General features: G+C 54.3%; 1 protein-coding gene across 20 annotated transcripts; it reads left to right on the top strand.

The window, feature by feature from the left end:
• The first annotated feature begins 92 nt into the window (after positions 1-92).
• VPS37C (VPS37C subunit of ESCRT-I) lies at positions 93-27,510 on the top strand. Of its 20 annotated transcripts, none has more exons than XM_027578865.2 (7): positions 94-290; positions 8,848-9,171; positions 19,697-19,859; positions 20,240-20,337; positions 23,548-23,719; positions 24,444-24,526; positions 25,176-27,510. In XM_027578865.2, the coding sequence occupies exons 4-7, from the start codon at positions 20,245-20,247 to the stop codon at positions 25,896-25,898; spliced, it is 1,071 nt and encodes a 356-aa protein (XP_027434666.1). In that variant the 5' UTR covers positions 94-290; positions 8,848-9,171; positions 19,697-19,859; positions 20,240-20,244; the 3' UTR covers positions 25,899-27,510. The 20 variants fall into 20 exon arrangements, with proteins under 20 accessions (XP_027434677.1, XP_027434666.1, XP_027434681.1 ...); XM_027578873.2 differs by having other exon boundaries at positions 95-290; positions 8,848-8,952; positions 19,697-19,853; XM_027578867.2 differs by having other exon boundaries at positions 95-290; positions 8,848-8,959; positions 19,697-19,853.
• Positions 27,511-27,898: the final 388 nt, after the last annotated feature.

The following is a 27,898-nucleotide window of genomic DNA, read 5'->3' as shown; positions in this document are numbered from 1 at the left end:
GGGGCGGGGCCGGGCGTCCGCCGCTCGCGGGAGGGTCTTGCGGGGACTCCCATGGGTGTGGCCCGGGGGGGGGGCGGTGAAAGGGGGGAGCGGTGTCGTGGTGACTCAGACCCACGGGCCAGACAGCGTGGTGCGGGACGAACGGCGCGGGCCCCGCTCCCAGGCCCGGACGTTGGAGGGGTGTCACATCCGGCGGGAGGGGGCGGGCCTGCGGGCCCCGGAAGTGTGGGCGCGGGCCGTGGTTTAACCCGCGGCGGCGGTGGCGGCAGAGGTGGCGGCGGCCGGAGCAGGTGAGCGGGACCCGGGGAGGGGCGAGGACGGGGAAGGGGGTGGCGCTGGCAGTGGCTCCCGGCGCGCCCCCGCCTGTCCGCCTCATTCTGGCAGAGGCCGGTGATTGGGTGCGAGGGGCGCGTGACTGCCGCGGGCGCCTCTGCCCCTCGCCGCGGAAGGGAGGGAGGCCGGCGCCCCTGCCCCTAGCGCCCTCCCCTCCCTTCCCCCTGCAGGTGGCGCCTCCGGCCCCGCCCCACCCTTCACCTCCACCCTCCAACCCCCCGTCCCATATTTGAGCATCTTGCTGGGCGCAATTCCAGTGACGTTAGAGCCAGTTTGCCCATTGTACAGATGGGGAAGCAGGCCTAAGAGTGGGAGCCAGAGGTCACACGGGAGGCCGGTGGCAGGGTAGGGTCACAGAGACTCTGGTCTGTGACTCCCTGCCTGTGCCCTTTCCCCAGGACAGTGAAAGAAACGGGCTTTCAGCCTCGGCTCTGTTTTCCTTTTTTCTGTACCCAGACTAGGAGCGCCCAGCATCCTTGACCAAACCCTACTCCTGGACCTGCTGAGTACAAAGGGCATTGGGTGTGTGTGTGTGTGTGTGTGTGTGTGTGTGTGTGTGTGTGTGTGTGTGTGTGTGTGTGTGTGTGTGTGTGTGTGTGTGTGTGTGTGTGTGTGTGTGTGTGTGTCTATATATTTGTATCTCTCACCTGCTGAGTACAAAGGGCATTGGGTGTGTGTGTGTGTGTGTGTGTGTGTGTGTGTGTGTGTGTGTGTGTGTGTGTGTGTGTATCTATATATTTGTATCTCTCTCCTGTGTGTGTGTGTGTGTGTGTATCTGTATATATTTGTATCTCTCTCCAGTATATGTCCCGTTCCTCTTGGGTACAAAGGGCAGTGGGGTGTTTGTGTATCAGTGTATCTCCCATAGGTGCCTGGTTCCTCCTCATTTCTTCCCCACATCCAATAAGGTGCTTATTTTCCCACTTTATGGGTGGGAGAAGGAGTTACCTGGGGCTGTGTTGTGAGTTACTGGCAGAGTTGACCCTCCATCAACTCCAGCACAGTGTCGGGCCTCACCCACCCTAGCAATGTCTCCTTTAGCCCTGGAAACTTCACAGACTCACTTCCCTTCACTAAGTAATCCTGTTGCTGACTCAGGCCTTTTCCACTCCCTTCATTGGCTCCTTGCCTCTTTTCCGGGAGTCCTGTTTACTACTGGTGCCCCCAGGATGTTGCCACCTGACTCTTAGGACTGTCGGCCCTAGAGCTGGAGGTGGCAGTGACAGAGGGATTTGGGGAGGAAGGACTTTCTTTGGCTCTTGTGCAAAGCAGCAGCCCTGCCCAGGCCTGGACCTTGTGGTTCTGGGTGGGAGGAAGGGCTTGGGTAACTATTGGCTGCTGAAGTGAGAGTCTTTGTTCTTGGTGGTCTTAGTGCCCAGAAAGGCTTTTTTCCTCGATTATCTTGGAAACTGGCTTGATGCCTTTGTAATTTCCATTAGGTAGAACATTTCATTTTAGATTTCTTCATCCGGGCAGCTTCTGCTGGCTGGGTTTAAGTAGCAATAGCTCTGATTTCTTGCTTGACTGCCATGTACTCTTGGCCCTGTTTTAGGGGCTTTGTGAACATAGTGAATTCTGAGAACACTTCAATGGTGATCCCATTTTGCAGGTGGAAAGGGAGTTGCAGAGTTGTTACATAGTTTGGTTACAGGGCCAGGAAGTGCCGAGTCGGGATTTTTAACCCCTTAGTCTCATTTCAAAGCTAATGTTCTTGCTGGACCTTAAGAATCATCTGTGATGCTTAGGGAAGCCTGGGTGGCTCAGTTGGTTGAGCAACTGGCTCTTGGTTTCAGCTCCAGTCACCGTCTTGGGGTCCTGGGATTGAGCCCTGCGTCGGGCTCCGCACTCAGGGAGTCTGCTTGAGGGTTCTCTCTCTCTCTCTCTCTCCCCCTTGCCCCTCCCCTTTCTTGCTCTCTCTCTCTAAAATAAGTAAATAAATCTAAAAAAAAAAAAGAATCATCTGTGATGGTTGTTAAAAATATGGAGCCAAACCTCTGGAGATTGTCTGGAGGGGTCCCAGGAATCAGTATTTTTTACATATGCACTGAGTGATTCGTTTTGAAAGTCAAATTTGAGAAGCACCACCTTAAGGAGTTTGTAGATTTTCTATACTTGGAAGTGAGATTATTTCTAAGGATTCTCGTTTTCTTTTTACTTATTGCTGTGAAATTTGCTAATCTGACATAAATCTGCCATTGAAAGGGCATTGGGCTAACTAGCCATGTGAATCATTTCCAGATACTTTTGGCCAGTACCAGTAGGGTTTTTCCAGGCTGACATAATCAGGTCATTGAAGACCTTGTTTTCATCCCACTGGATCCTCTTGTTCCACAATTCTGTTAGTTTCTGCTCAGGGTCTAGAGTTTTCATAAGGTTCCAGTTTGTTCCTGAATAGTTGCCCTGTAACACAGAGATCTCTGTAGTGGTGATGTCTCTGAGGATTGGGGTGCTTAAAAGGTATGTTTACTTCAACAGGTGCTCCTTCTACTGCATTTCTCTTCCCCTTCGTTGGTTTCTGTGAGAGACTTGAGCAAATACCAAACAGGTTTGTCGTGATTTGGCTGGTGCTGAGAAGTGGGGCCCCTGGGGCTTAGGATGGGCTGGAGAGGAGAGGAGAGACTCAACCATGAACACGTTATCAGACAGCGCAGGTCAGGTACGCCTAGCATTGAAGACATTAAGTACTTTAGTCCCCCTGCTAATGTATGTACTCTTTCCTTGGCAGGATTACAAGTAGTAGAAGACACAAAGTCAGCATTATACTCATACTTTCTCTTTCTGTCCAGTAAACACTGATTTCTAACTTAATTTCTTTGTAAACAAGGGATGTACTTTGTATGATTTGAAATGTTTTAATTTACTGAGACTTGTTTTATGGCCCAGGATATAGTCTTCCCTGGTAAATGTTCTATAAACACTTGGGAAAAATGTGTTTCCTGCTTTGTTGAGTGGAGTGTTGTATAAATGTCAGTTAAGTTGGTTGGTAGTGCTGTTTAAGTCTTAACTGCTTACTGCTTTACTGTCTACTTGTTCTATCAGTTAGTGAAAAAGGGTCATTGAAACCTATGACTATAATGATTGATTTGTCCATTTCTCCTTGTAGTTTTTTCAGTTTTTGCTTCATGTATTTTGAAGCTCTGTTATTAAGTACATAAGCATTTTGAAGTGTCATTTGTTTGATGAATTGACCCTTTTAACCCCTGGTAATGAAATCTACTTCATGTCATATTAATATAGCGAATCCGGCTTTTAACAAATTAGTGGATATCCAGAATATATACAGAACTACAACTCAAAAAAAAGTGATCTGATTAAAATAGGCAAAGGACTTGAATAGACATTTCTTTGAAGAAGATATACAAATGACCAATAAGCACGTGAAGATATTCAGCATCACTGGTCGTTAGAGAAATGAGAATCAAAATGACAGTGAAATACCACTTCACACCCATTAAGATGGCTGTTATCAAAAAACCCAGAAGTATTTGCAAGAGGATGTAGAGAGATTGGAACTCTTATTATTGCTGTGGGATTGCATTATGCACAGTAGCCAAAAGGTGGAAGCAACCCAAGCATCCATTGACAGATGAATGGACAAACAGAATGTGGTACATACATAGAACATTATCTAGCTTTAAAAAGGAAGGAAATTTTGACACGTGCTACAACATGGATGAAACTTGAAGAAATAATGTGAAGTGAAACAAGACAATCACAAAGGGACAAATACTGCATGATTCCTCTTATGTAAAGTTCTTGGAGTAGTTAAGTTCACAGAGTCAGAAAGAAGAATGGTGGTTGCCAGGGACCGAGGAGGGAGGAATAGGGAATTAGTGTTTAATGGGAATTAGAGTTCCAGTTTGGGATGATAAAAAAAATTCTGTTGGTGGTGGTGGTGATGGTTGTATAACAGTGTGAGTGTACTTACTGCCATAAAACTCTACACTTTAAAATAGTTCGGATGGTAATTTTTATGTTATATATTTTTTATCACAATTTAAAAATGGATAGTGTTTCAAAAATCAACGTTTGCTTGGTGTTATTTCTTCATATCCTTCTACTTTTAAATTATGTGTGTCTTTTTTTTTTTTAAGATTTTATTTATTTATTTGAGAGAGAGAATGAGATAGAGCATGAGAGAGGGGAGGGTCAGAAGGAGAAGCAGACTCACTGCCGAGCAGGGAGCCCGATGCAGGACTCGATCCCGGGACTCCAGGATCATGACCTGAGCCGAAGGCAGTCGCTTAACCAACTGAGCCACCCAGGCGCCCATTATGTGTGTCTTTAAAGTGGGTTCTTGTAGGCAACATATAGATAGGTTTTGCATTTTGTAAACTTCAGTTTTTCAATCTCTGCCTTTTAATTGGGATGTTTAGAACATTTACGTTTAATATTATTATTAGTATTATTGGGCTTAACTCTTATCTTGCTGTTTGTTTTCAATTTGTCCAATATTCTTCCCGTTTCCTTTTTTTTTTCCCTGATCTCTTTGGGGTTGAGTCATTTTTATGATTTCATTTTGTTTCCTATGCTACTTTATTAGCTATAACTCTTTTTTGTTTGTTTTCTAGCAGTTGCCTTAGATTCATAGTATGCATCTTTAAAAGAAATTTTTTCTTTTAAGATTTTATTTATTTATTTGACAGAGAGACAGCGAGAGAGGGAACACAAGTAGGGGGAGTGGGAAAGGGAGAAGCAGGCTTCCCACTGAGCAGGGAGCCTGATGCGGGGCTCGATCCCAGGATCCTGGGCTCATGACCTGAGCCGAAGGCAGACGCTTAACAACTGAGCCACCCAGGCGCCCCCATAGTATGCACCTTTAACTTGCCACAGTCTCATCAAATGATATACCATTTTGTATACATTTATTTCTGTCCTCCTGGACTTTGTACTATTGTTGTCACACATTTCACTTCTATGTATGTTATAAATCCCACAATACATTATTATTTTGCTGTAAACAGTCAATTATTTTGTAAAGAGATCAAAAAGAAAATATATTTTATATTTACTTACATGTTTATCATTTCTGGTGTTCTTTATTCCTCTGTGTAGATCCATTTTGTTTCACATTCTTTCTGACTTGAGGACTTCCTTTAATATTTCTTGCAGGTGATGAATTCTTTCAACTTTTGGATGTCTAAGAAAGTCTTTATTTTGCCTTTGTTATTGAAAGGTGTTTTCCCTGGGTATAGAATTCTAAGTTGATCTTTATAATTTCAGCATTTAAAGATGTGGTTCCACTGTCCTCTGGCTTGCATTGTTTCATATGAATAATCACTTGTCCTTTTTATTTTTTGTTCCATTTCGACTGTGCCCTTTTTCCTTCTGCTTTTATCACCTTTTTTTAAAGATTTTATTTATTTATTTGAGAGAGAGTAAGTGAGAGAGAGCACAAGCAGGAGTGGGGCAGAGGGAGAGGGAAAAGCAGATTCCTCACTGAGCAGGGAGCCCGACGTGGGGCTCGATCCCAGGACGCTGGGATCATGACCTGAGCTGAAGGCAGACGCTTAACTGACTGAGCCATCCAGGCGCCCCTTTTTATCACTGGTTTTAAACGACTTAATCATCGTGATGTGCCTTGGTATAGTTTTCTTCTTGTTTATGGTGCTTGGGTTATTTGAGTTTTTTGGATCTGTGGATTTATAGCTTTCATCAAATTTGGAAAGTTTGCAGCCCATTAATTCTTCAGATAGTTTCTCTCGTCTCCTTTCTTTTCTCTGGGAACTCCAGTTACAAGTATGTTGGGAGGTCTGATCGCTGTTGTTCCACAGCTCTCTGATGCTTCATTCATTTCCTCCCCTGGTCTTTTTATTTTTCTCTTTGTGGTTTGTTTTGGGTAGTTCGTATTGTTATTTTTTCAAGTTCACCGATCTTTTCTTCCGTAGTGCCTAATCTGTTGTTACTTCCATCCAGTATGCTTTTTATCTCGACACTGTAGTTTCTGTCTGTGCAAGTTAGATTTGGATCTCTTTTTATATTTTCCATGTCTCTACTTAACACACTCAGTTTTTGCTTTAGCTTCTTGAACATACGGAATATGGTTGTAGTGACCATTTTAATGTCCTTTTATGCAAATTCTGTTATCTGCATTTCTGAGTCTGTTTCTCTTGATTGGTTTTTTTCCCTCATCATGGATTCCATTTTCTTGCCTCTTTGTATGTCTGGTAATTTTGTCAATGTCAGATGGTGCAGATTTGACCCTGTTGGGTGCTGGATATTTTTGTATATCTGTGTATGCTCTTGGCATTGTTTTGAGACACTGTTAAGTTGCTTGCAAACAGTTTCATTCTTTAAAGGCTTGCTCTTAAGTTTTGTTACCTGGGATCAGAACAGTCTTTAGACCAGGGTTAATTTTTCCCCACTAACAAAACGGCATGTTGCTCAGGTCTGCATCCCAGCACTAGGTCAATGTCTAACACACAAGGCACTCAATGAGTGCTGACTGGACAGGGACACCCACTCTGGACCAACAGAGAGGAACCGGGACCAGATTTCTCTCCTGCCTCAACCAACCAAAAAACCAGACAAAATAAATGGAACAACAGTTCCTGAGCAACATGGCTCACAGTCTTGATGGAGAAACATGCCGATTCCTATATAATAAATGCCAGGTAGTACTTACAGAGCACCATGGGAGGGTAGGATGAAGTCTTTGGGAGAAGGAGCTGACACTTGAAGGATGGGCAGGCATTTTCAAGCTGGAGAAGGCATAGGAGAGAGTATTCTAGGAAGAGGGAATGGTAGGAACAAAGGCTGGGGGCCAAAGCTGGGAACTCCTGTGGGCAGGATCCCTGTCATACTGATCTTTTTATAGGTACAGAATATTTGTCAAGTGAGTGGAAGCATGTTGCTTCTTCTGGGAATAGTAGGTAACACAGAGAGTTGGGGTGGGGTGAGCAGTCCCTGAGGCGAGTGGAAGGAGATCTAGCTGAAAAGGGAGGTTTGGGATCAGCTGATACAGGGCCTTCTATGCCAAGACCAGGAGCACAAGGTTTTGAATGAAATACTAAAGCACTGGGGAGCTATGGAAGGTTCTAAGCAGGGATGTGAGAGCTCTGATTGGCTGTGTTCTCTAGAGATTCCTGGGGGGTGTGGGGGAGGGCTGCAGAGGGTGGAGTCTGTTAGAGCCCGGCAGACAGCTGCCGGCGAGGCTGGCTCAGAGTAGGCCTTCTGCTGGAGCATGGAACTGGGTCCAGAGCCCGGTGTAGCTGCTGATACTGTGTCGCCTGTTTGATAATGGCCTTCACGCGTTTGATAATGGCCTTCATGGATCCCTGCCTGAGTCAAGAGCAGATATGAGGAGGCTCTGGCCTAGTTTCTCTTTTCTGTGGCTCCACTGTTGCCCTCAGCACACCTGCCTCCCTCTGGGGGACCCAGAAGTTCGTAGCGTCAGACATTCCTGGCAGGGGGAGGATCTACAGGTGCCCCACCTTCTGCCAGCCTAGGATGGCCCCAAATCAGTGAGAACAATGGTCTCGTTGTCCTGGCCTTTGAACAGACAGACCTTGAGTGACCTCATACAGACTCCTGGGTGTTTGCCTTGACCTTAATCCTAATCCTTCCTAAAGGGATGGTCGAACCTGCTAGCTCAGCTTGCCCTCTGTAGGTTAGGAAGTTGGGGTGGGGGTCGGGGGGAGGCTGACAGCTCCAGCCTGAAATCCTTTCTGAGTCATCTGAACAGTTGGGGCAACAGAGAAACAAGTGGCCATTGGGTGTGGAGTAGCTTAGGATGGTTTTCTTTTCACTCAGCCGTGGGCCACAGGAGGAAGAGGCTTTGCAAAGTGTCCTGCTTGTGTTTTACTGTCAGGAAGTTTCAAGAATGGGCTACTTACTAAATAACCTGTTTCTTGGCCATTGTATTGACTGAAGCGGAACGTTATTGATCTGTGTTACACCCAGCCACTGGATTTCTGTGGCACCGATCATTGATGCTGTCTCTGGAAGAATCTTCAGTTCTCTGTCCTCTGCATCTGCAGAGGGAATGGGCCGGGTGGGAGCTCAGCCATGGTGATGAAGAAGATCCTGACCGTGTGTTGAGCCTGGCCTGAGAGCCGGCCATTGGACTTCCCAGGCACTAATTCATTTCATCCTTGTAAAAGGCCTGTGTCAGAGGAGAAACCGAGGTCCAGAGAGATGGACCCACCCAAGCTCCCCAGCCAGTAGGACCGAGGGTGCGGGGCTGTCTGTCTCCCAGAGCCTTTAGCCACTGGGCTTTCCCTGCAGGGCGAGGGCCCAAAGGAGGTGTTGGGAGATCCGGGGCCCCCGGGTGCTGTGTGGCCAGCCCCTGTTCTTTAGAAGTCTAATGGAAAGATGTCAGCAAGAACGACCACGTCCTAAGTTTGCCCCCAGAGCTGGGCACCATGTTGCAAGGGCATGCATTTGACTGAGGGGCGGCGTGGTGCCGTGGTGAAGGGTACGGGCCCCAGGGCCAGAGCACCGCAGTGAAATTTGGGCTCTGCCATTTCCTTGTCGTGAGACTGGGATCAGGTACAAGTCTTCTCTTCGACCCAGGTTTCTCGTGTGGAGAATGAGGAAGGCCGCAGGCTGCATGGCCGCGAGGGCCCGGTGTGAGGATCACACGAGCTGCTGAGGACAGAGCGCCTAGGACACTGCCCGGTACATTGTAAGCGCTCTGCACGGTCATCGTTTGTCTCTCACCGGTGGCCCGGCGCGGCCTGGAGAGGAAGCTGAGTGGTGGCGGCAAAGCCTGGTCTGACTCCTGTCCGCGAGGTGTCCCCAGCTGTAGTGCCCTGGCTTTGCTCTCGCCGTCCGTCTGCCCGGAATACTCTGCCCTGTGCCTTCCCCATCCTGCAAATGCCTGCCTGTCCTTCAGAGGTCAGCTCCTCTGGGAAGCATCTTTTGCTCTTTCTCCCAGAGACTTCAGCCAGCCTCCACAGGGCTCTGGAAGTGCCCAGGAGCACCCCCCCGCCCGCACCCCCCGCCCCCCCCCCCCGCCTCCGGCCCGTCCTGCTGGTGAGGTCTCACAGCTGAAGGAGAGTGGAGGATGGGGGGCTTGGGCAGGGGGCAGGGGTAAGGGCAGTGGCTTTCAATCTGTGTTCTGGGAAGGTGGCCTGGGGGCCCCCTTAAGGTCTTGGGGGAGACTGAGCTGGAAGAGCAGGGTTCCCCCCCCATCCCCACCCCGGGCCTGGCCTCTGGTGTCCGTTCTGTGCTCTGGGGGCTTGGGGTAACGTTTTTTTTTTTTTTTTTTTAAGATTTTATTTATTTATTTGAGAGAGAATGAAAGATAGCACAAGAGGGAAGAGGGTCAGAGGGAGAAGCAGACTCCCCGCTGAGCAGGGAGCCCGATGTGGGACTCGATCCCGTGACTCCAGGATCATGACCTGAGCCGAAGGCAGTCGCCCAACCAACTGAGCCACCCAGGCGCCCTTGGGGTAACGTTTTAAAGGAGACCTCCTCTAGAAAACCGGAAAACTCGGAAAACGACAGGGCACCCCAAGCGAGTGGGTAAAGAGGATGGAGGCAGAGGTGCCGACGGCTGGAGGGATGGGGAGGAGGGAAGGAGAGATGGCTGGCTTCGGGGATGGCGGAGGGGGCCGGACGTAGTGCTTTCAAAAATGACTCCGGAGGTGCCTGGATTAAAGCCCGCGGGAGCAGTGACTAGGTGAGACCTGGTGATTGGACAGGAGGGGTGTCGGGGCGGCCTGGAGGATTGGGAGTGAGGGCGCGAAGCCGAGGCGGGGAAATGGGGGTCAGGCAGGGAAGGTGGTTTGGGAGAAGAGAAAGGTGGGTAAGGTCGAGTGGAGTCACCCTTGGGATGAGGGTGAGGGGTGGAGGTTCAGCAGGGTTGGGAGGGGCCCCTTTAGGGGATGGGCTGGGCCATCCAAGGACTGTAAGTAGCCAGGGGCCCCACACCCTGCCAGCCCTGCCCTCCAGCTCCACAGGTGTCCTCTGCTGATGGACCACCCCAGCCTGGCTAGCAGCCCACTGAGTAGAGAAAGCAGTTGGCCGAAGTCCTGCGCCATTCCCGTGTCCCCGTGTTCGGCACAGGGAAGGGGCTCATGCCTCCTGGGTCTTCTCACTTAGCGGCTTGCCTCTGGGGGAAGGGGGAGAGAATAACGTCATGGAGTTATTCAGTGGATCTGAGGAGCATGTGGTTGTTATGTAGATATTTATGTAAAGATGACCGTTGCCGTCAAAAGACCCTGTCCTGAGAGGTTGTATACGCCCCCATCGATGTGTCGGCACACTTATATTGGAGGATCTTTGTTCAGATCGGTTTGGAGCCTGTGTTTCAGAAAGCCCCACCCTTTGCCTTCCTGAGGACCTGCCCTCCCTCCTGAGCCTAGCTGGGTGCCTGGCCAGGGTGTCAGGCAGCATTTTGCAACGGTGGTAAGGTGTGAGTGTGTGGATTAATGCTACCTAGCGACTGCTTGGTGGTTTTTCTAGCACCTCTAGAGGTTATCTCCCTTACTTCTCTTTAAGTCCTTACAACAGCCCACGAGGTTGGTAGCGTTAGCCTCATATTGCCAGTGAGAAAACCGAGTAAGAAGGGCGGAATAATTTGCCCAAGGTCACAGAGCTAGTAAAAGGTCAAGCTGGGATTTAAATCCAGGAATATTTGGCCCTTAAGCCCTGAACTCTTTCCACTTCCCTTCCTGCTGTCTTAACTGTTTAGCACTGGGGAATGGGGAGGAATTCCCTGCCCCAACCCCAGAAATTCCTTAGAGAGGAAACTTCAGGAGGCTCCCTTCTGGCGCTTACACGCCAACTTTAAAATTGAAGGGAAGGTCAGGTCCGTGGTGCTTTGGACCAAGTGAGGAGCGCATGATGGTTTGATTTGTTTTTATTAACTCCTGTGGGAAGTCAGGTGACTAACGGTCTGATACTCGGGTGCACGGCTAGAATCATTCTAGGGAAAGAAAACTAGATCAGGTCAACAAATCTGTCCTCATTAAGCAGCAGGAATAGGAAGGTTTCTAAGGCAACCGCAGGTGTTTTTGACTAAGGCAACCGCAGGTGTTTTTGACAGGAGGGGTGGGATGGGGCCAGGTCTCTCTAACTCAGGCACACTGAGCTGTGCAGGTTGCTATGGTAACTACTTCTTGTGCTGCCATAAGTGGATGTGGGAATTTCACAAGAAGCCCAAGGCCTCTGCAGCTCTCCTTGCAGTGTAATTTTGGGCTTGAAGTAGCTGGCGGGTCATCCTGGTCTCCTAATGGTAAGGAGGGGAGTGATGGGAACCTGTGCTTTGTCTGCCAGGGGGAGCCGGGGAAACAGAGGCACCCTGCTCAGTCCCAGTTCCATCTTCTGAATCAGGAATAGCAGTCACATTTGCTTGACTCTATATCGAGCCCCAGGGGTGTCAAGAGTTGCCCCTCATCATTGGATTACCCCCAAGAGGCAGAGTAATTAGTATTTGTCCCGTGCTCAGGAGCTTGCAAGGCCCTCTCCAGGGCTGTTTGCTCATCTGAGGCACGGAACCCCTGAGGTGGGATTACCGTCATGGTGTCCATTTTCCAGATAAGGAAATTGAGGTTAAGAGAGTTGATCAAGGTCACACAGCTAAAGGATTGCGGAGCCAAAGGGCAAACCCCGGGCATCAGTCCATGTTCTGTGCTTTTCTCTGCATCCTGTTGAGGGAGAGCTAGCATTGACTGTTCAGACAGAGGCAACGGGCCCTGGGCATCGCAAGCCATTTCCAAGGCTGGCACACCTTGTTCTGATCTGAGCTTAGAAAAGACTGCATTTTGCTTTTTGTCTTTACTTTTTTTTTTTTAATTTATCCTTGTAAAGGATCTGATATCAGTTGAAACTGTTTTTGAGCTAAACAGTCCTGGCAAGGATCCACATTGAGCAAGTGCCATCCAGACGTTGCTCCCCCCGCCGCCCCATTAAAGACAGAGCGGGAAGACAGCCCAGAGTTTGAACCCTTCCCAACAGCTCCATTCTCAGCCCCCTCCACCCCACCCCAGGGAGCAGTGGGAAAGTGGCCTGAGTCCCCTGGGGTGTAGTGGAGTCGCCTTTGGGCCTGCTACCTTCACTCGATCCTGTTCCCCGTGCACCAGGCCTGTGAGAGCGATCGAGTCAAGATACCGAGTGATCAGTGATCCGAAGAAGTTGAGCCTGCGAGCTTCATTTCCCGTCCCGGTGTGTGGCCTCAGAGGCAGAGGGCAGCACCCCCAAGCCTGCCCCCTTGGTTCTGCTTGCTGCCGGTGGGGAGCTCCAGGGTGCCTGGGGAAGGTGTTTGTCACCTCGCCCCCGTGCCCTCCCTCCTTTCCTGTGGCAGGCACCTCTCTCTCCTGGAGGGAGCTGTTGACTAACCACACCTCGCCCAGTTGTTGTTGTTGTTTTACAACTTTTGAATTGGCTACTACAACTTAAAAGTTGGAGAGAGGTCACCTGGATCTGGATTTCTAGCTTCCCCGGGGGACCCGGCAGGTCTGGCCAAGCCTGGCCGCCCTGCTGCCCGCAGGAAGTACCCGAGCTGGGCTGAGCCCCTGCTCTGGAAAACAGAGGGACACACTCCCCGCCTGGTGGCTTGGCCTTGGCCGCAGGTGCCTGTCTGGAGGTGAAAGCGGCAGAGGAGCCAAAAGAGAAAGGAAAGGAAGTTTTTTTCCTTCTTGGGTTATTGGCAGGGAAACTGAGATTTTTCTCTTCTTGCGGAGGGAACACGGATTAGCACATGCGTGGCCTTTCCCACCCTGGTCCCCGTCTGATCTTTGGGTCGATGGTATCACCCCCCCCCAAAAGAGGTGTTGTCTTGCTGGACCCGTGAGGGCTGTGTAGCCGCCTGCGTCGGCAGCCTCCCCTCCCCTTCTCCCAGCCACGTGGATCTGCAGCCGCTCCTGCCAGGGCCCCGCTGTCACCTGCCCGTGGCCCTCTGACTCCTGTCCCCACACAAGCAGCAGCGCTCCCCCCCCCCCACTTCAGGGAGGCCTGGCGGGCTTTTCACGCCCCAACGCCCCAGCCCTCAGAGCCCCCAGCCCTCAGAGCCAGCCACCTCCCCCCTGCTTACTGCTCTGGCCCCCAGATGTGTCACATCCCCTGGTACCTGCACTCGCTGTGAGTGGTGGTGAAGTTTTTGTTTTCTAAAACGGAATTGAGTGGGGGGGGAGTTAGTACCAGTGTTTATACATTCAGGTTGTGCCTGGCACATAGTAAGAACTTGGTGTTTATTTACACCTCATTCGTCCTGCCTCCTTTGCTGTGGGGTCTGGTGCAGTTCTTGGCACGTAGTAACGGCTCCATAAATGTTTACTCAGTGAAGGCATGGAGAAATGAAGGGGGGCGGGAGAAGGGGGGAGCCCTGTTCCCACACCTCTGTGTCTTGTCTGTCTGCCCACTGACTGACCTGTTCTCTCCCTCCCCGCCTGGGTCTCTCCCTCCCCGCCTGGGTCTCTCCCTCCCCGCCTGGGTCCGTCTTTCGCAAGCACTGCTGTGAGCTGTCAGCGTGCCAGAGGCTGGGCCAGGCGCTGGGAAGACAGAGGTGAACGAGACAATCTCCCTGCCTTCAAGGGGCTTGTGTCTTCTCTCCTATCCCCTCCCCCAAGCAGCAATCCCCAGACACCACCCGAGAAGTACCCAGCATCCTCCTGGGCCCCTGGGTAAGCAGAAGGGGGTCTGAGTCAGGGCCTGGGGTGCTGAGGGGCCTGGTAACTGCACTTGTCAGGCCCTCTGGAAACAGAGCCCCTGGACCCTGGGACCCCAGGTAACTTCTCAGTAATGTGCCAGTTCTCTGCATGGTGACATCCCGGGTGGTTGTGGCCACTGTGAGAAGTGCCAGTTTGGGTTTTTCTGGCACATCAGGTGACCGGGCTTCAGGGGCATCTGCTTTGTGGGCCTTGGGCAGAGTGTCCCGTGCTTCTCCTGCCGTTTCCGAATTACGAACCTAGAGAGTTGCGTGCTGCGTTCAACCTCACTGGGTGGCCCTGAGAATCGGGACGTCTCTGTGACTTCCAAAACAAAGGCATTGGTAACTCACGTCCAGGGGTGGGCGATGCCACAGTAAAGCCCAGGCCCAGAACTGTTGTCAGAGGGTGAGGATGTGAGCCACCTCCATCCTGGAGGCAGGGACCGAAGATGGGCCTAGGTAATCAGCGGGCTTGCATGGGATTGTAAGCTCTGCAACTTGGACAGCCTTATAACTAAACTATCTTCATGGCTCTCCTGTGATGGGCGGCGGAGCAGGTGGGGCAAAGATGTTTGTGATGTGAAAACGCCAGGGATGGAAGGGGACTTGGACCTCCGGTGCTCTGACCCCAACAGCTTACAGGACCTTGGGCAATACCCTTATTATTTGTTTCTGGGCTTCATTTCATCTCTGAAATAGGGGTAATTAAGCCTTGTATTTGCTTTAGTCCCTGGAGCGATTATATAAATTAACGGGGGAGTTTGCAAAGGGCTTTGATCTCAGAAGAAAGGAGCCATGTGACTGGCAGGGACTGTTTACCCATTTCACAGGTAAGAAAGTTGGAGTCCCTAAAAGGAATGTGTGGCACATTTGGGTGTGGGATCCCGAGCACACCTCCTTCTGGGCTGGTGAGGCGGTGTGAGGAGGCCAGGGCACAGAGCAGGTGGGGAGCCTGGTGGAAGGAGCAGCAGGCCAGGGTCAGGCTCCTGGGCCAGGTGTCCCCTCTTCCCTCAGCACAGGCAAGCTATCTGCCGTTCGGCCTCAGTGTCACCATCTGTGAAGTGGGCGTGGTAGAAGCGGGACCAGAGAAGGTGGAGTTGGAAGTGCTGTGGCCTCCATCCCGCTGTGGCTGAGCCTGCCAGAAGACGCAGGCCGCCCTTGAGAGTTGGGTCTAAGGGGGCTGACCTGCTGTAAAACGGAGGTGTTTCAGACCTGAAGTTCTTGAGGCATTCAAAGCGTGCGTGGCCTATTGGGAAGTCTGCCACGAAAGGGGACTGACACAGGAGAGAGGTCTTTTGCAACCACGGGGCTGCGATGTTCCTTTTCTGAATATGGGGGCGGTCCTCTTTCCCAATCAGGGAGTGGCCGAGGGAGTCCTCCCAGACCTGAGCGAGAACACTCTCCCATCCCTTTGATCTTCCGAGTTCAAGCAGGTGCATACCTGCATACCTTCCCAGCCTCCGAGGGAGGTGGGGGTGACCTCAGCACCTAGGAGCACCCCGCTGGGGATGGGATTCCCCAACCAGGGACCCAAGCTGGGAGAGGAAGGTCTCAGTATGAGAGCTGTGTGCTTCATCCGTTGCCCACTTCCGGGAGAATTCTCACTGTCTAAAAGACAGTGATTATTCGGGTCACCAGCTGGAAGTTCCAGGGATGTGTGTCTCTGGGATTTCAAGGCCATCAAACAGAGCCAGGTGTGGGGCTCTAGATTGGAGAGGAAGACTGCCATTTGGGGTGGTGGGTGGAGGGCATGCTCACGTCAGTGCGCCCCAGAATTATCTGGGGAGCACACTTCCTTCTTGATTGGCCGGCACTCTTTAACCCAGCGAAGTCCCCTTGCTGGCTAAATGTCTATGGTCACTTACTGCCAAGCTTTGATGACAAGTTACACCCTCGGTGCTGTAGCTGACCCTGTCCCTCACGAAAGCAGTGGCAGCCGCATGCCAGTTATAGTGACATCGGGCCCCTCTGTGTGTGACCTGGAGAGGGGACTTGGCCACTTTGCTTGCACAGACATCCACTGAACGCGCACGCGCACTGCTGGTTCCGGGATGGACACACACTAGGTCCACAGAGATACCGGTAAGAGAGATCAACAACAGCTTCTGTCAGCCCCCGTGAGAAAACAGTTCAGAATGTTACAGAACACTTGAATGTTATACAAAGATTTTGTTTTGCTGACTTTCCTCTGATGAAAATACTTCCCTTTTTTGGGGGGTGGGGGAGAGAAAGTGGCTGGTGAAGGTGAGCCGGTCAAGAAGCCAGTCTTGCCGGTTGGCTGCAGGGTGGGTTCTGCGTCAGGGCCTTCCAGTCAGGCCAGCTCCCAGTGCTCCCAGTGCCTTCTGGGCCTTGAGCCCAGTGCAGGCCCTCCCCCTTGGACGTCCCCTGACTCGGCCTCTGGGTAGCGTGGGTCTCCTGGCCTATAGAGGCCTGACAGTGTCGCAGGTATGCTCTTTGTGTGAGTCTCCCCACGGAGCTGGCCAGAGCTTGGGCTGTCTTCTCGGGAGCTGTAGCCTCGACGTTCTCTTGGTTGGTCTTGACGCTGTGGTAGGCTGCCTAGGCTGCCTCGCCTGGCCCCCTGCCACGGGGCTGCAAATCCAGAGCTTCGGTCCTGGAGTGGGAGAACCCCGTCCCGTGCCTGGTCCCACCCTGCCTACACGAGGCAAGCCACAGGCACCCGGGGGAAGTATGTGTGGGGTCCTGGCAGAGGTCACTCAGTAGAAACAGCACAGGGGATTGAGCCCTGCCTTTGCATCTGCCTCCGCATGGACTGTTTGACGAACCCCTTCTTCTCTGGGGTCTTTGCTTTTCCTCTATCAAGGGAGGCTGCACGCACCTGAGTTCCCTCAGAGTGCCAGACGAAGGGGAAAGAAAGGCCACGGATGCCACACGAGTTTGACCCTGGGTAGAAGTTAGAATGAAAACTTCGTTAAAAGTCACACGAAGAGTCCTGGAGAGTTCTGGGTCTGGAGGAGGACCTGGGACTCTGGCGATTTCGAGGGGCATGCTGCGAAGCCCCCACTGGGGAGGGCCCGGGGCAAGTGACTTCCCCTCTCTGAGCCTCCTCTGCGAGGTCGGGTGCTGGCAGTACTCGCTGTATCAGCTGGTCGCGAGGGTCCTCGTAATGCAAGTACTTAGGCTCGCTGTGTTCCATGCACCCCTGTTCTGACAGATGGGGGACCTAAGGCACAAAGAAGTTAAACCACAGGGCTTGTAGGTGACAGGGAGGGATTCAAACCCAGGCTATCTGGCTGCAGAGTCCATTCTAACCTCGAGGCCAGTGGTTCTCAAAGTGTGTTCCTGGGAGCCCTGGGTGGAGGGGTGGTCTTTGAGACCCTTTCAGGCTGCCTGTGAGGTCAGAATGATTCTCATAATCTAAGGTGTTACTTTCCTTTTTACCGTGTTTCTTGCATGAGTATACAGTGGGGTTTTCGGAGGGTACATGGCATGCGATCACATCATCCTTCTGGTGGCTTCTGACATATGAGTGCTTGCGTAGTCTTGTATTTTAAAAATGTTTCCCTGTGGCAGCCACCAGCATGTTTTCCATCTTGACAACCTTCTCATCTTAAGAAGGTTGTATAAAAAGAATCCTATGTTATATAAACAGAATGTTCTATAAATGACTTTTCACTCAGAAAAATTCCCTTGAGATCCATTCAAGTCGCAGACATCGATTTCTTGCTTTTTACTGGAGAATCTAGCTTTACTATACAGCTGTAGTGCAGCTTGTAAGACTCTTTACTAACTGGAGATCATTTGGGTTGTTTCCAATTCCAGGCTGTTCCAATGAAAGCTGCTATGAACATTCAAAGAAAATAAATTAGAAAAATTTCTCACTTTTAATATCTCATATGGTCAATACTAATACCTAAAATCCACCACATAAGGGAGACCTCTTCGGGTTCCTCAGTAATGTTAGGGGTGAAAGGTGTCCTGAGACTGGAAAGCGTGTGATCCGCCGCTCGAGGCCGTGCTGCCTTGTGTGGGACTTACCGAGCACGGACGGTGACACCCGCCTTGGGAAGGGGCTGGGGGACAGTTGCTCCGCTCAGGGCTCCGCCCGTGTGTGGGAGTGCACCTGCCCGGGGCCTCTGCAGACACCCTGCCGACCGCGCCAGGGGGTGTGTGGTCAGCCAGCTGCCCAGGCCAGAGCTTCCCTCGGCCCCGGGCTCTCTGAGCCCGGCCCCGACTGCAGGAGCCGGCGGACACCCGGTTCTGTGCTGGAGCCCGGCTCGGCGCTGCCGGCGCTCCGCGGGACCTGGCCCATGCCGGAGGCCGTGGTAACAAGTAATTTCTCTGGTGTCGGAGCCCTTCGCCAGCATTTGTTCCTTAAGCCCGCACTGTGTCGGCCTCATCTTACTGAACCTTCCACCTGCCCGTTTTGCTGATGGAGAACCTGAGGCTCGGGGAGGTCCTGGTTGTGGGACGTCCCTCGGCTGAGAAGTGGCAGGGCCGGGACTCAGACCAGGTTTGTTTTTAGAGCGCTGCTCCACATGTCGTGTTTGCCCCGCTGGTCCCGTTCATTGGTGGACTCACTCGGTCTGCAGGGTGGGAAGCGGCGCACCCCCAGAGTTCTCCTTCCCGGGCCCTGTTCAGTCTGCCACTCCCCTGCTCCAGCTTTCAGACCAGCAGGGTGAGATGGGGACAGAAGGGAGGTTTGGATTTTCACTCTGCCGTTTACTAATCTTTCTGATCCGCACCTGTAAAGGGACAGTTGCCTGCCTACCACCCGCCCCACCCCCCCCCACCACGGCCCCGGCAGGATCAGGAGAGACCGCACGTGCAAAACTTAGCATTCCTTGCCTTAGAGGTTGGGGACCACATTCAACCCTCGGGAGAGAAGAGATGGTGGTTGACTACTCTGTTTGGCTAGCTCGTTCTCAGGAGGGTGACCCTATAATTTGTTGTCGCAACGTGTTTTGAACACGAGAAGGGGGTACCGTAAACAGCTGTGCCGGCATGTGAGGAGGAAACAGCACTTTGCTGGCCAGTGGGGGGCTGTCACTGTTGATCAGTTTCTCCTTTCATCTTTCCGATGACCTAGGGGAGACCGTTCCCTTCCATTCCAGACGGGAGGCTAGGACCTGGAGGTCACTTCTGGTCACACAGGTGCCACTTTGGTCCTCGATTCCAGAGCCCCTCCTCGGACCTTATTACACTTCAGCCGAGGGACCTCCCTGAGCCTCAGGTTCTCCATCAGCAAAATGGGCAGGCATAAGGTTCAGTAAGATGAGGCCGACACAGTGTGGGCTTAAGGAACAAATCCTGGCGAAGGGCCCCGACACCAGAGAAGTTCCCTATTACCACGGCCTCCGGCGTGGCCCACTATGGGCAGCGTGGGATCCCGCAGGCTGAGCACTGGTGCGGGGGAGGACAGGGGCCTCCCGCTCTCGGTCTCTCTGGAACCTGGACTCTTTGGAAAACGAACATCACTTTTGTAATGAGAAAGATGGACATCAGGGCTGTAGGATGCGCGTCTAGAAAAGGTAAGGGAGGACCTTGTCGGCAGAAAGGAAGAGTGGCCTCAGTGTGTCTGCACTTCCTTCTCTTAGTCCCCGGGGCTCCCTCCTGGGGCCTGGCTGTGACCCCACTGTCTGTCACGCAGACAGTCGGTGTCCCTGTTGGCAGAGTGACAGAGGAGGGGGAGCCCTGCTGAAACCAGCTCTTTTGTCCCGGCGGATGTTCTGTTGGGGTCGGTCAGTTTTCTTTGCCTTCTTCGTGCCTTGGGGGCCAATATGATGATTGTTGTTGTTCTTCCCCGAGGAGGCCCTGCCCGTGACTGTCCGTTTCTGTGGCCCGTGGAGAGGACTGTGGTCGCCGAGCACAGTCAAGGGAAACCCCAGGTTGTCGGGGTGCTAAGCAGAACAAGCAGTGATACCCTCGAGCCTGGGATGCTGAGGCCGCACAGCCCCCGCGTGTGAAGGTTCGGGTGTGTTTCCGGTTCAGGCAGAAATAGATGCTTACCAGAGGGCCTGCTGGCATCTGGGCTCACAGGCAGCCTTGGGCCCAACTTTATCTCTGTCCCTGGCTGCCTGGCTTCTCCTTCTGCCTTTTCCTGTGTGCTCCTTGGGCAGCTTTATCTAGCACCCCAAGGAGCCGTGGTGTTGCCTCTGGCTGCCGAGGGCTTTCTCCTATCCTGCTGCTCATGGTTTGGTGGAAGGAGTGGGGCTCCCTGGTCTCCCTGGGGACGGGATGGCAGGGTGGCCGGGATCTGCTTGCTGGGACCCTTGTCCCACCCTGAGGCTTCCCGCCCAGTGGAAGCATAGTGGGAAACTGCAGTGTGTCTTTCTCTCTGTTCTGTGTTCACAGGGAAGATGGAGACTCTGAAAGACAAGACCTTGGAGGAGCTGGAGGAGATGCAGAATGACCCAGAGGCCATTAACCAGCTGGCCCAGGAGGCCCCCGAGGTAGAGCAAGGCTGTCATAGGGCCCGAGGAAGGCCAGCAGATGGGACCTTGGCCCTGCTTCGGGACACTGGCTTGGTGGGAGTTGGGGCCATGTTCTTCTCCCTTTTCTGTGGCCTTCCCTCTGGTTTGGATCAAGCCAGAGGAATCCCTGAGATCTGAGTCCAGCCCCTGGGCTCTCTGGGAGTTCTGGGGGACAGTACTGGGGCATCTGGGGCCCCCCTGTGAGTCGCCACATACTGTTCCAGCCTGACCCTGGAGGCGGTTTCTGCAAGTACTCCTACCATTTTGCGGCTGTCTTTCCCCAAGGGCCTTGTCTGGCCCTGCATCTAGGGGAGGAGCCATTCTTGGCCTGGGGTATGGGCCCATCTCCTGTTTGATCCCGTTTCCTGTAATAACTGGCACCTAACCAGTCTCAGCTCATCACAGTCCCTGTGGGAATAAAATAACCCTTCCGAATGTATAGAGCTTTATGCTTGTATTTATAATGGCCTTCCCGTCTCCTCAACCCCGTGACCCCTGCGAGGTCAGGCGACTGGATGGGGCCAAGAGCTGGGTGGGTATACCCACAGTCCCGCCTCAAGTAGCTGCAGCCTGTCCCCTGCTCTGGGGAAGCTACCCCTGCCGCCCCTCATGCTGGGGACGGACACAAGCGCAAGCAGTGCCGAGCTCATTGGATTAGCATTCGGAATAGATTTTTATTTTCACTGGTGAATAGGTATGATATGTCTCTGCTGGGGATTCACGGTGTGTTAACACAAGGGAAGCCACCCTGCCCAGCTTCTCCCTGCTTTCTGTACGGTGTGCCCAGTGCGGCCGTGTTCCCTTGCCCCTCCTAGCTTGTGCTCTGACTGCCCCCACCTCCCCCCACCTGCCCCGCTGCCCAAATGAGCAATCTTTGCTGGGGGGTAGGGAGGATCGAGTAGGGGGCAGGGTTTGAGGACAGGTAGGGGGGCTCTGTGTGGCACATTCTGCTGCCTTGAGCCTCGCTTGGCGAGGACTGGAAGCAAAACCTGTGTTGGTTAAGCCCCAAGCCCGCCTCAGTGGGTCAGTCAGGCCGTGATGAGGCCAGGATCTGGCCCAGCCAGCACCGTGCCGGACTCCTTCATCCTCCGTTTGTCACGAATTAAGCATAAGTGTTTCTTGACTCTGCCATGAGCACGGCGTTCTAGGAATTCCAAGGCCAGTTTTAAAGTGTGGGAAACTTGGCAGAGGCGAGCCTTCACATAAGTATAATTGATTGATTTCCAAGCTGAGTAGGCTGAAAGACTTGATGCCGAAGTGCAGAATTGCAGAAAATGTAAGCGCAGACAACGCTCTGGGGCTGAAGGCGACTCGAATTTTGTGGACTACAGCCAGTCAGACCAGTCGATCTGAGTTCTTGGAGGGGAAAAGCAGTTTTGGGATCAAGGGGAAGCGAAGTAGGGCAAGCTACTTAGATTTGCAAAATCCCTGGGACGAGGTGTCCACCATGGTCTATCAAACATAATTTTACACATCCTAGTCGCGTGGCTGTGCAGAGAGACGTGGGCTGGTTCGGTGTGGTATGTGGACGTTGCTTGGAGAGAAGAAAGCTAGCTAGTAGGGGGGCTCTCTCCACAGAGGGCAGTGACCGGTGGGGTCCAGCCAGGCCTGGTGAGCACCTCTGGGCGGGGTGCTAGAACTGTCTTAATTGACCTCTTCAGAATGACTGGTGGAAGGCTTCATAGTGAACCCCCCATGGAGAAAGATTTGCGGGAGGCTGTGGGGGAACAGGCCGGAACGTGTAGGGCATGGTGCAGGGCTGAATGACACAGCTTGGATTTATTGGCTGAGACCCACGGAAAAGGCCGTGGGTCTAGGCCCACCTAGGAGGGCCAGGGGGCAGCTGAGCAGAGGGCTTTAGGCCTCCCACTCTGCAGCTTGCCGAGTGGCTCAGAAGGGTGCTCATGGCAGCAAACCAGTCAGCCCAGATGTGGGGGCAGCTTGTTGTTGTGGGGAGACTGGAGAGACCCCTGGCAGGCCCCAGGATCCCTGGGCCCCAGCGGCCGCATTGTGGAGGGGAGGCGGGTCTGTGCCCCCTCTGTCCCATCTGGCGCATGAAGAGCGGGCTCCAGGCCCGCCCCAGAGCTCAGGGCTCAAGGCCCTGTGGCCGGGGAGCAGCAGGAGGGCAGGCTTCCGGGACACCCCTGGCCTGTGGGGGATGAGCCGGTCCGTTCATCACGTGCCGACCGTGGCGGCCCCCGCGTGACAGCTACTTGTGTGCAGCGGTGCCCTGAGCCCTCTACTGGGCGCTGAGCCCTCTCTTCCCATGCCACGCGGGGCTCTCAGTGGACCGTCGCTTTCTCGGGGGTGCTGCGTCTGACTCTCTGCCCTCCTCCCGGTAAAGAGGACTCCCTGGCGCAGGGGTGGAGCTTCAGGCCGTAGCAGGTCTGGTAAGGGCTCCTGGGGCTGTCACCTCCCTTGCTAATGGCCACAAGGGACCTGGCTGAGGGGAAGGCGCTGCTTTGCTTGGGGAAGTACTTTCACGGGGGGGCACGGCCAGGGGCCAAGGTTGGCATGAGGGCCTCAGGTCGCCCGTGTCGGTGGGGGCCTTCTGCTGGCTGAGAGGCTCCTCCAGTTCTTGGGGACACCGCCGTTAGCTCATCTGCACAGCTTCTCTGCAGGACCTACCTGTGGCCCAGGAAGCAAGGACAAGTCTCCCCTGAATCAGCCTGTCCGGGTCTGGGCCTGCCTTTCTCACCCCTCAGAGTAACCGTTCTGAGGCCTCATGCATGTCTGGCCTGTGGTCTGACTCGGGCCACCTTAGTGCCTCTCAGAGTAGGCTTTCTGCCTCAGAATCTTGGGGATAAGTAGTTTGGGATTTTGGTCCCTTCCCTCCTAGAAAGCCTCTGCCTCGTTCATATTAATTGGTCCACCTGCTTGCTGGAGCTCTGCAGGGTCGTGGTGGCCCGGCTCCTGCTCGTCACGTGGCCTTGGGCAAGCTGCTGACCTTCAGCGCGCTTCCCACCTGCGTCCACCGCATGGGGTGTTGGGTTAGCGATTCAGTGAGGCGCCCGGGTCAGAGCGCTTGGCTCAGGGTTTGAGCCCAGGTCCGTCGGACCCTAGCTGGGGGTATTACCCCCTTCTCCCACTGGGAGTGAGGAGTCCCAGAATCCCCAGGTGCAGCCTGCCGCGAGGTGAGTGGTGGTGATGGTGGTGATGGTTCTTACGGTCACCCTCCTGTTCTTTTAGGTCCAGGACCTGCAGCTGGAACGGGAGATGGCACTGGCCACCAACCGGAGCCTGGCGGAGCGGAACCTGGAGTTCCAAGGCCCCCTGGAGATCAGCCGTTCAAACCTCTCAGACAAGTACCAGGAGCTCCGGAAGCTCGTGGAGCGGTGCCAGGAGCAGAAGGCGAAGCTGGGTAGGGACGGCCTGGGAGCAAGCTCTGGGTGCTCGTCTGTCAACTTGGAGGCCCCGTTCTAGCTCTGGGAATAGTGCAGAAGGATACGTTCCCTCCCCCTTCCCCGGGATAGGAAAGATCCCCTGCCGGCCCCCTGCGCTGAGTGTTTCACATATGTTTTTCCCAACAGCCTAGACGGGGAGGGACTGTTGTTCTGGTTCCATAGATGAGAAAAATGAGGCTCAGAGAGAGTCAGGAATGTGGCCAGGCTTCTCTGGCTAGATTTGGGACTTGAGTCCAGAGAGCCTGCCTCCCCGCTGTTGCTGGGCAACACCGTGCTTTGCGGTGCTGGGCTGGGCTCTCCGTGTCCCGGGACCTGCCATCAGTGAGGGGGGGCTGTCGGGGTCTCAGCCGTGGAGAAGCTTGGTGCTCAGACAGTGCAGTAACGACCCCCTGCCCCCATGAGGCAGCACACGGCTGGGGCTGGTTGGTGGGCTCTGATGCTCGAGTCCTTCGTGCTGACACTGGGACGGCTGGCTAGCCAAGGTCTGGGCCGGGCCTGGTAGAGCCCTCTCTGCTCAGGAAGGTGACCTCAGGGAACTGGGCTCCACACCAGACCCCCTGACGGGGGCTGGGCCCCTGAGCACACAGAGGACGCTGTGAGGGTCTTTGCCGAAAGCTCAGCCTCTAACACTGAATGGAAAGGCACTTGGCAGAATGTCGATCTTTCTGCCCTCCCTTCCAGAAAAATTTTCTTCAGCACTGCAGCCAGAGACTCTGTTAGACCTTCTGCAGATCGAAGGCATGAAGATCGAAGAAGAGTCTGAGGTAGGATGGCCGTTGTCACACCTTCTTCTGTGTCGGGCCCTGGAGCGGGAACCCTTTGGAATGAGCACCGTGTGTCTGCAAAGTTGGGACCAGGGGCATTAGTAGACGGCAAAGGTGGATGACACGGTTAGTCCCGCTGGAGGCCCTGTTGGCCCCTGGCCCCACCCCGGCTGCCTGGCCTCTCGATTCTGCTTCCCTCTGGCCATCTCTTCAGTCTGTGGGCAGACGGGCTCCCTCCAGTTCTCCGTGCCCTGGGTGGAAGAAGCTTCCAGGTCCTCCCAGCCCGGGGCCCGTCTGCACTGGCAACTGAGTAGCTTAGTGTTCATCCATTTATTCATCACGGCCATGCAGGAGCTGCCGTGAGCCTGGCACGATGCCAGGGGCGGGGGCAGCAGTGGCCACCACAGCCCCTGCCCTCTAGGAGCTGCCATTCTGGTGAGGGAGACAGAACACCTGAGCAAGTGCAGGTAGAATTGGTCAGCGGTGATAAGTGCCGTTAAGGAGAAAGTCCCAAGTGGGGGCCAGAGAAGACGGGGAGTGCCTGCAGCGGGCTGTGCCGGAGGGCCGCAGTTGGCCTTTGATCCCGGGGAACACGGGCAGCCTTGATCCCAGGCAGGCCCCTGTTGTCACCAGACTTTATGTCTTCTAGGCCATGGCCGAGAAGTTCCTGGAGGGCGAGGTGCCCTTGGAAACATTTCTGGAGAACTTCTCCTCCATGAGGATGCTGTCCCATCTGCGAAGGGTGCGCGTGGAGAAGCTCCAGGACGTGATGAGGAAGCCCAGGGTTTCCCAGGAGCCGGCCGGTGACGCCCCTCCTCCACGCCCGCCGCCCCTGCCTCGCCCGGTCCCCCAGGCGACACCCCCTGTGGCCGAAGAGCCGCCCCCGCCCCCATCAGTAGTGCCTCCTTACCCTTTGCCCTACAGCCCGTCCCCTGGCATACCCCTGGGCCCCACCGCCCAGGGCGCGCTCCAGCCGGCCCCCTTCCCCGTGGTGTCCCAGCCCTCCTTTCCCTACAGGGGGCCTTTGGGCCCCCCGTACCCATCAGCCCACCCGGGACCCCGGGGTGCTGCGGGCTACTCCTGGTCCCCACAGAGGAGCACACCCCCCCGGCCAGGCTATCCCGTGGCCCCCACTGCTGCCGCTGGCCCCGGGTACCCCTTGGCAGGGAGCCGGGCCCCCAGTCCTGGTTACCCTCAACAGGCCCCCTACCTCTCGCCAGGAGGAAGACCTCCCTACCCAACGCAGCACCCCCTCCCGAGCTTCCCAGGTCAGCCCCAGCCCTCAGGTCCCCCTCAGCCTCCCTACCCCCCTGGGCCCGCCCCGCCCTATGGGTTTCCACCAGCTCAGGGTCCTACCTGGCCTGGGTATTAGACACCGTCCTGGCCCTCGGCCCTTCTCTACTTCCACCTGTGCCACAGCCCTCGGCCTGCCCACCACTGAGATTCGAGGTTACCTTGGAAGTGGACTTGTGTCAGCACACGGGGGCCCTGGGGGGACCTGGTTGGGAGCATGCAGGCCTGGAAAGCAACCAGGCAGTATGACTGGTTTGGCAGCGTGGCCGGTCACAGCACTTAACTGGCCTCCTGGGGGGAAGGGAGCGCCTCCCTTCGGTGACTGGCTTCAGCTTTTCTGGTGCTAGCCAGGCGGCGAGTTTGGTCCCTCTTCGTGGGTGTCCGTGTGAGTGAGCAGGCGTGTGCGTTGGCGGACATCTACTGCGCTCCCGGACACTGGAACCAAATGCAGTGATCTCAGTGACGAGGAGGCCGGTCTCCAGCCCCTGCTCACCCCCCTCCCTCTCTCCTGGGATTTGGCACGTTCAACCTGGTGCCCGTGGCCAGGGATGCAGCTCTGTGTCTGTCCGGTCCTTTCAAGGACCGCACACCATGGTTGGAGTTGGATCAGGGGCAGGGCGCAGTTAGGAAAAACTCTTGCTGATTTTTAAGTCCCATAAAGCCATAATTGAACTCTGATAGGCCGGTGTCAGAGAAGCGTGTTCTGTGAGCTGGGCTGAACGGCGGCAGCTGGAGCAGCGAGAAAGCTGGGGATTGTGAAGGTGGACCCCAGACCTTGCTCACGCTGGTTGGAGAATCCGGGAGTTGCCGTGGCTGGAGGAGAGGGAGCAGCTCTGGCCCAGGAGATAGCACTCACACCGGACTCATTTAGGAGTGGAGGGCCGGGTCACCTCCCCCAAGCCGCCCTCTCTTCTCTGGGGCCCTCCATTTCCGGTTGACTTCTGGGGTTCCCCACCCCCCATCCATCCACTCCTCTAGTGCCTTGAATCTCATCCACAGTGCCCCCCCCCACTTCATCTCTGTTCTCTGGCTCCCTGGCATTACTCCCCCTGCCCCAGCACCCCTCCTCAGACAGAGGACGCCCGAACAGTGACTTCCCACCTGGTGCTTTCGGAGACACCATCGCTCTGTCAGACGGAGTCCATTTCTGTGCTTCTCTCTCGTCTTCAGAATGTACAGGGCAGGGATGTGACTCCGTGCCACACACAGCCCCCGGCACACTGGGGGTTTTTCACGTGTTCAGTAATAACAAAGGCAGTAGACTGAAGGGGTGTGAGGAACGAAGCATTAACTTGATTGTTCCAGATATGAACCGGGTCTCAAGGGCAGACTCTGGAGCTGCTATCAGCTAGGAAGTCATATGTGCCTTGAAATGTCCACTACTTGAGTACCCAGCATCTGGTGGGCCTGGGGTGCTGGGGGCCCACGAGGAAACTCGACCTTCTGGTGCCTGCCCCCCTCCCTGGCCTGCGCGCCATCAGTGGGTATTCGCCAGGAGATGCTCCATTCGTGCTGTCAGTTGCTTGCCAATTGTGCTTGCTTCTCCTAAGTTATTTATAAAGAGAAATCACTAATGGACTCTTATGGTTCAAGAGCTTCCGAACTGGATGAACGATCGCTGGTATGTTTGTATAATTAATTGCCATAATAAACTTTGATGAGTTACACGTCGAATGGTCGCTCTGGTGGGTTTGCGAAGTGAAGGGGTGGCTGCTGGGGCTGGGGGTTGGGGGCCCGGGTGGGGGGGATGTGTAGGGGGGTTGGAAGTCAGGATCATGCTCTGCTGAAAGGCGTCTTTGATCATGTCCACAAGGCCTCATCTATCTGGATATCCTCTTTCGAGCGGCTGCCCTCTGCTCCTTTGCCCTGGGTCTGGGCTCTCGTGGCCTTTTCCTTTCTTCTACACTTTGGTTTTCCATCTTAGGCCTTTCCACGCTGGGACCTGCATATTTGCCACAGACCGCCACCAGGGGGCGTGCGGGGCTCAGCCTAGCGAGGGCAGTGCCACATTCCTGCTCCCCCCCCCCCCCCCCCCCCCCCCCCCGGCTGTCAGCCCGTCCAGTTTCTGAACTGATAGGG

The sequence above is a fragment of the Zalophus californianus genome, chromosome 11, assembly GCF_009762305.2.
Source record: "Zalophus californianus isolate mZalCal1 chromosome 11, mZalCal1.pri.v2, whole genome shotgun sequence".
NCBI classification, from domain to species: domain Eukaryota; kingdom Metazoa; phylum Chordata; class Mammalia; order Carnivora; family Otariidae; genus Zalophus; species Zalophus californianus.
This window is presented reverse-complemented; position numbering and strand designations above follow the sequence as displayed.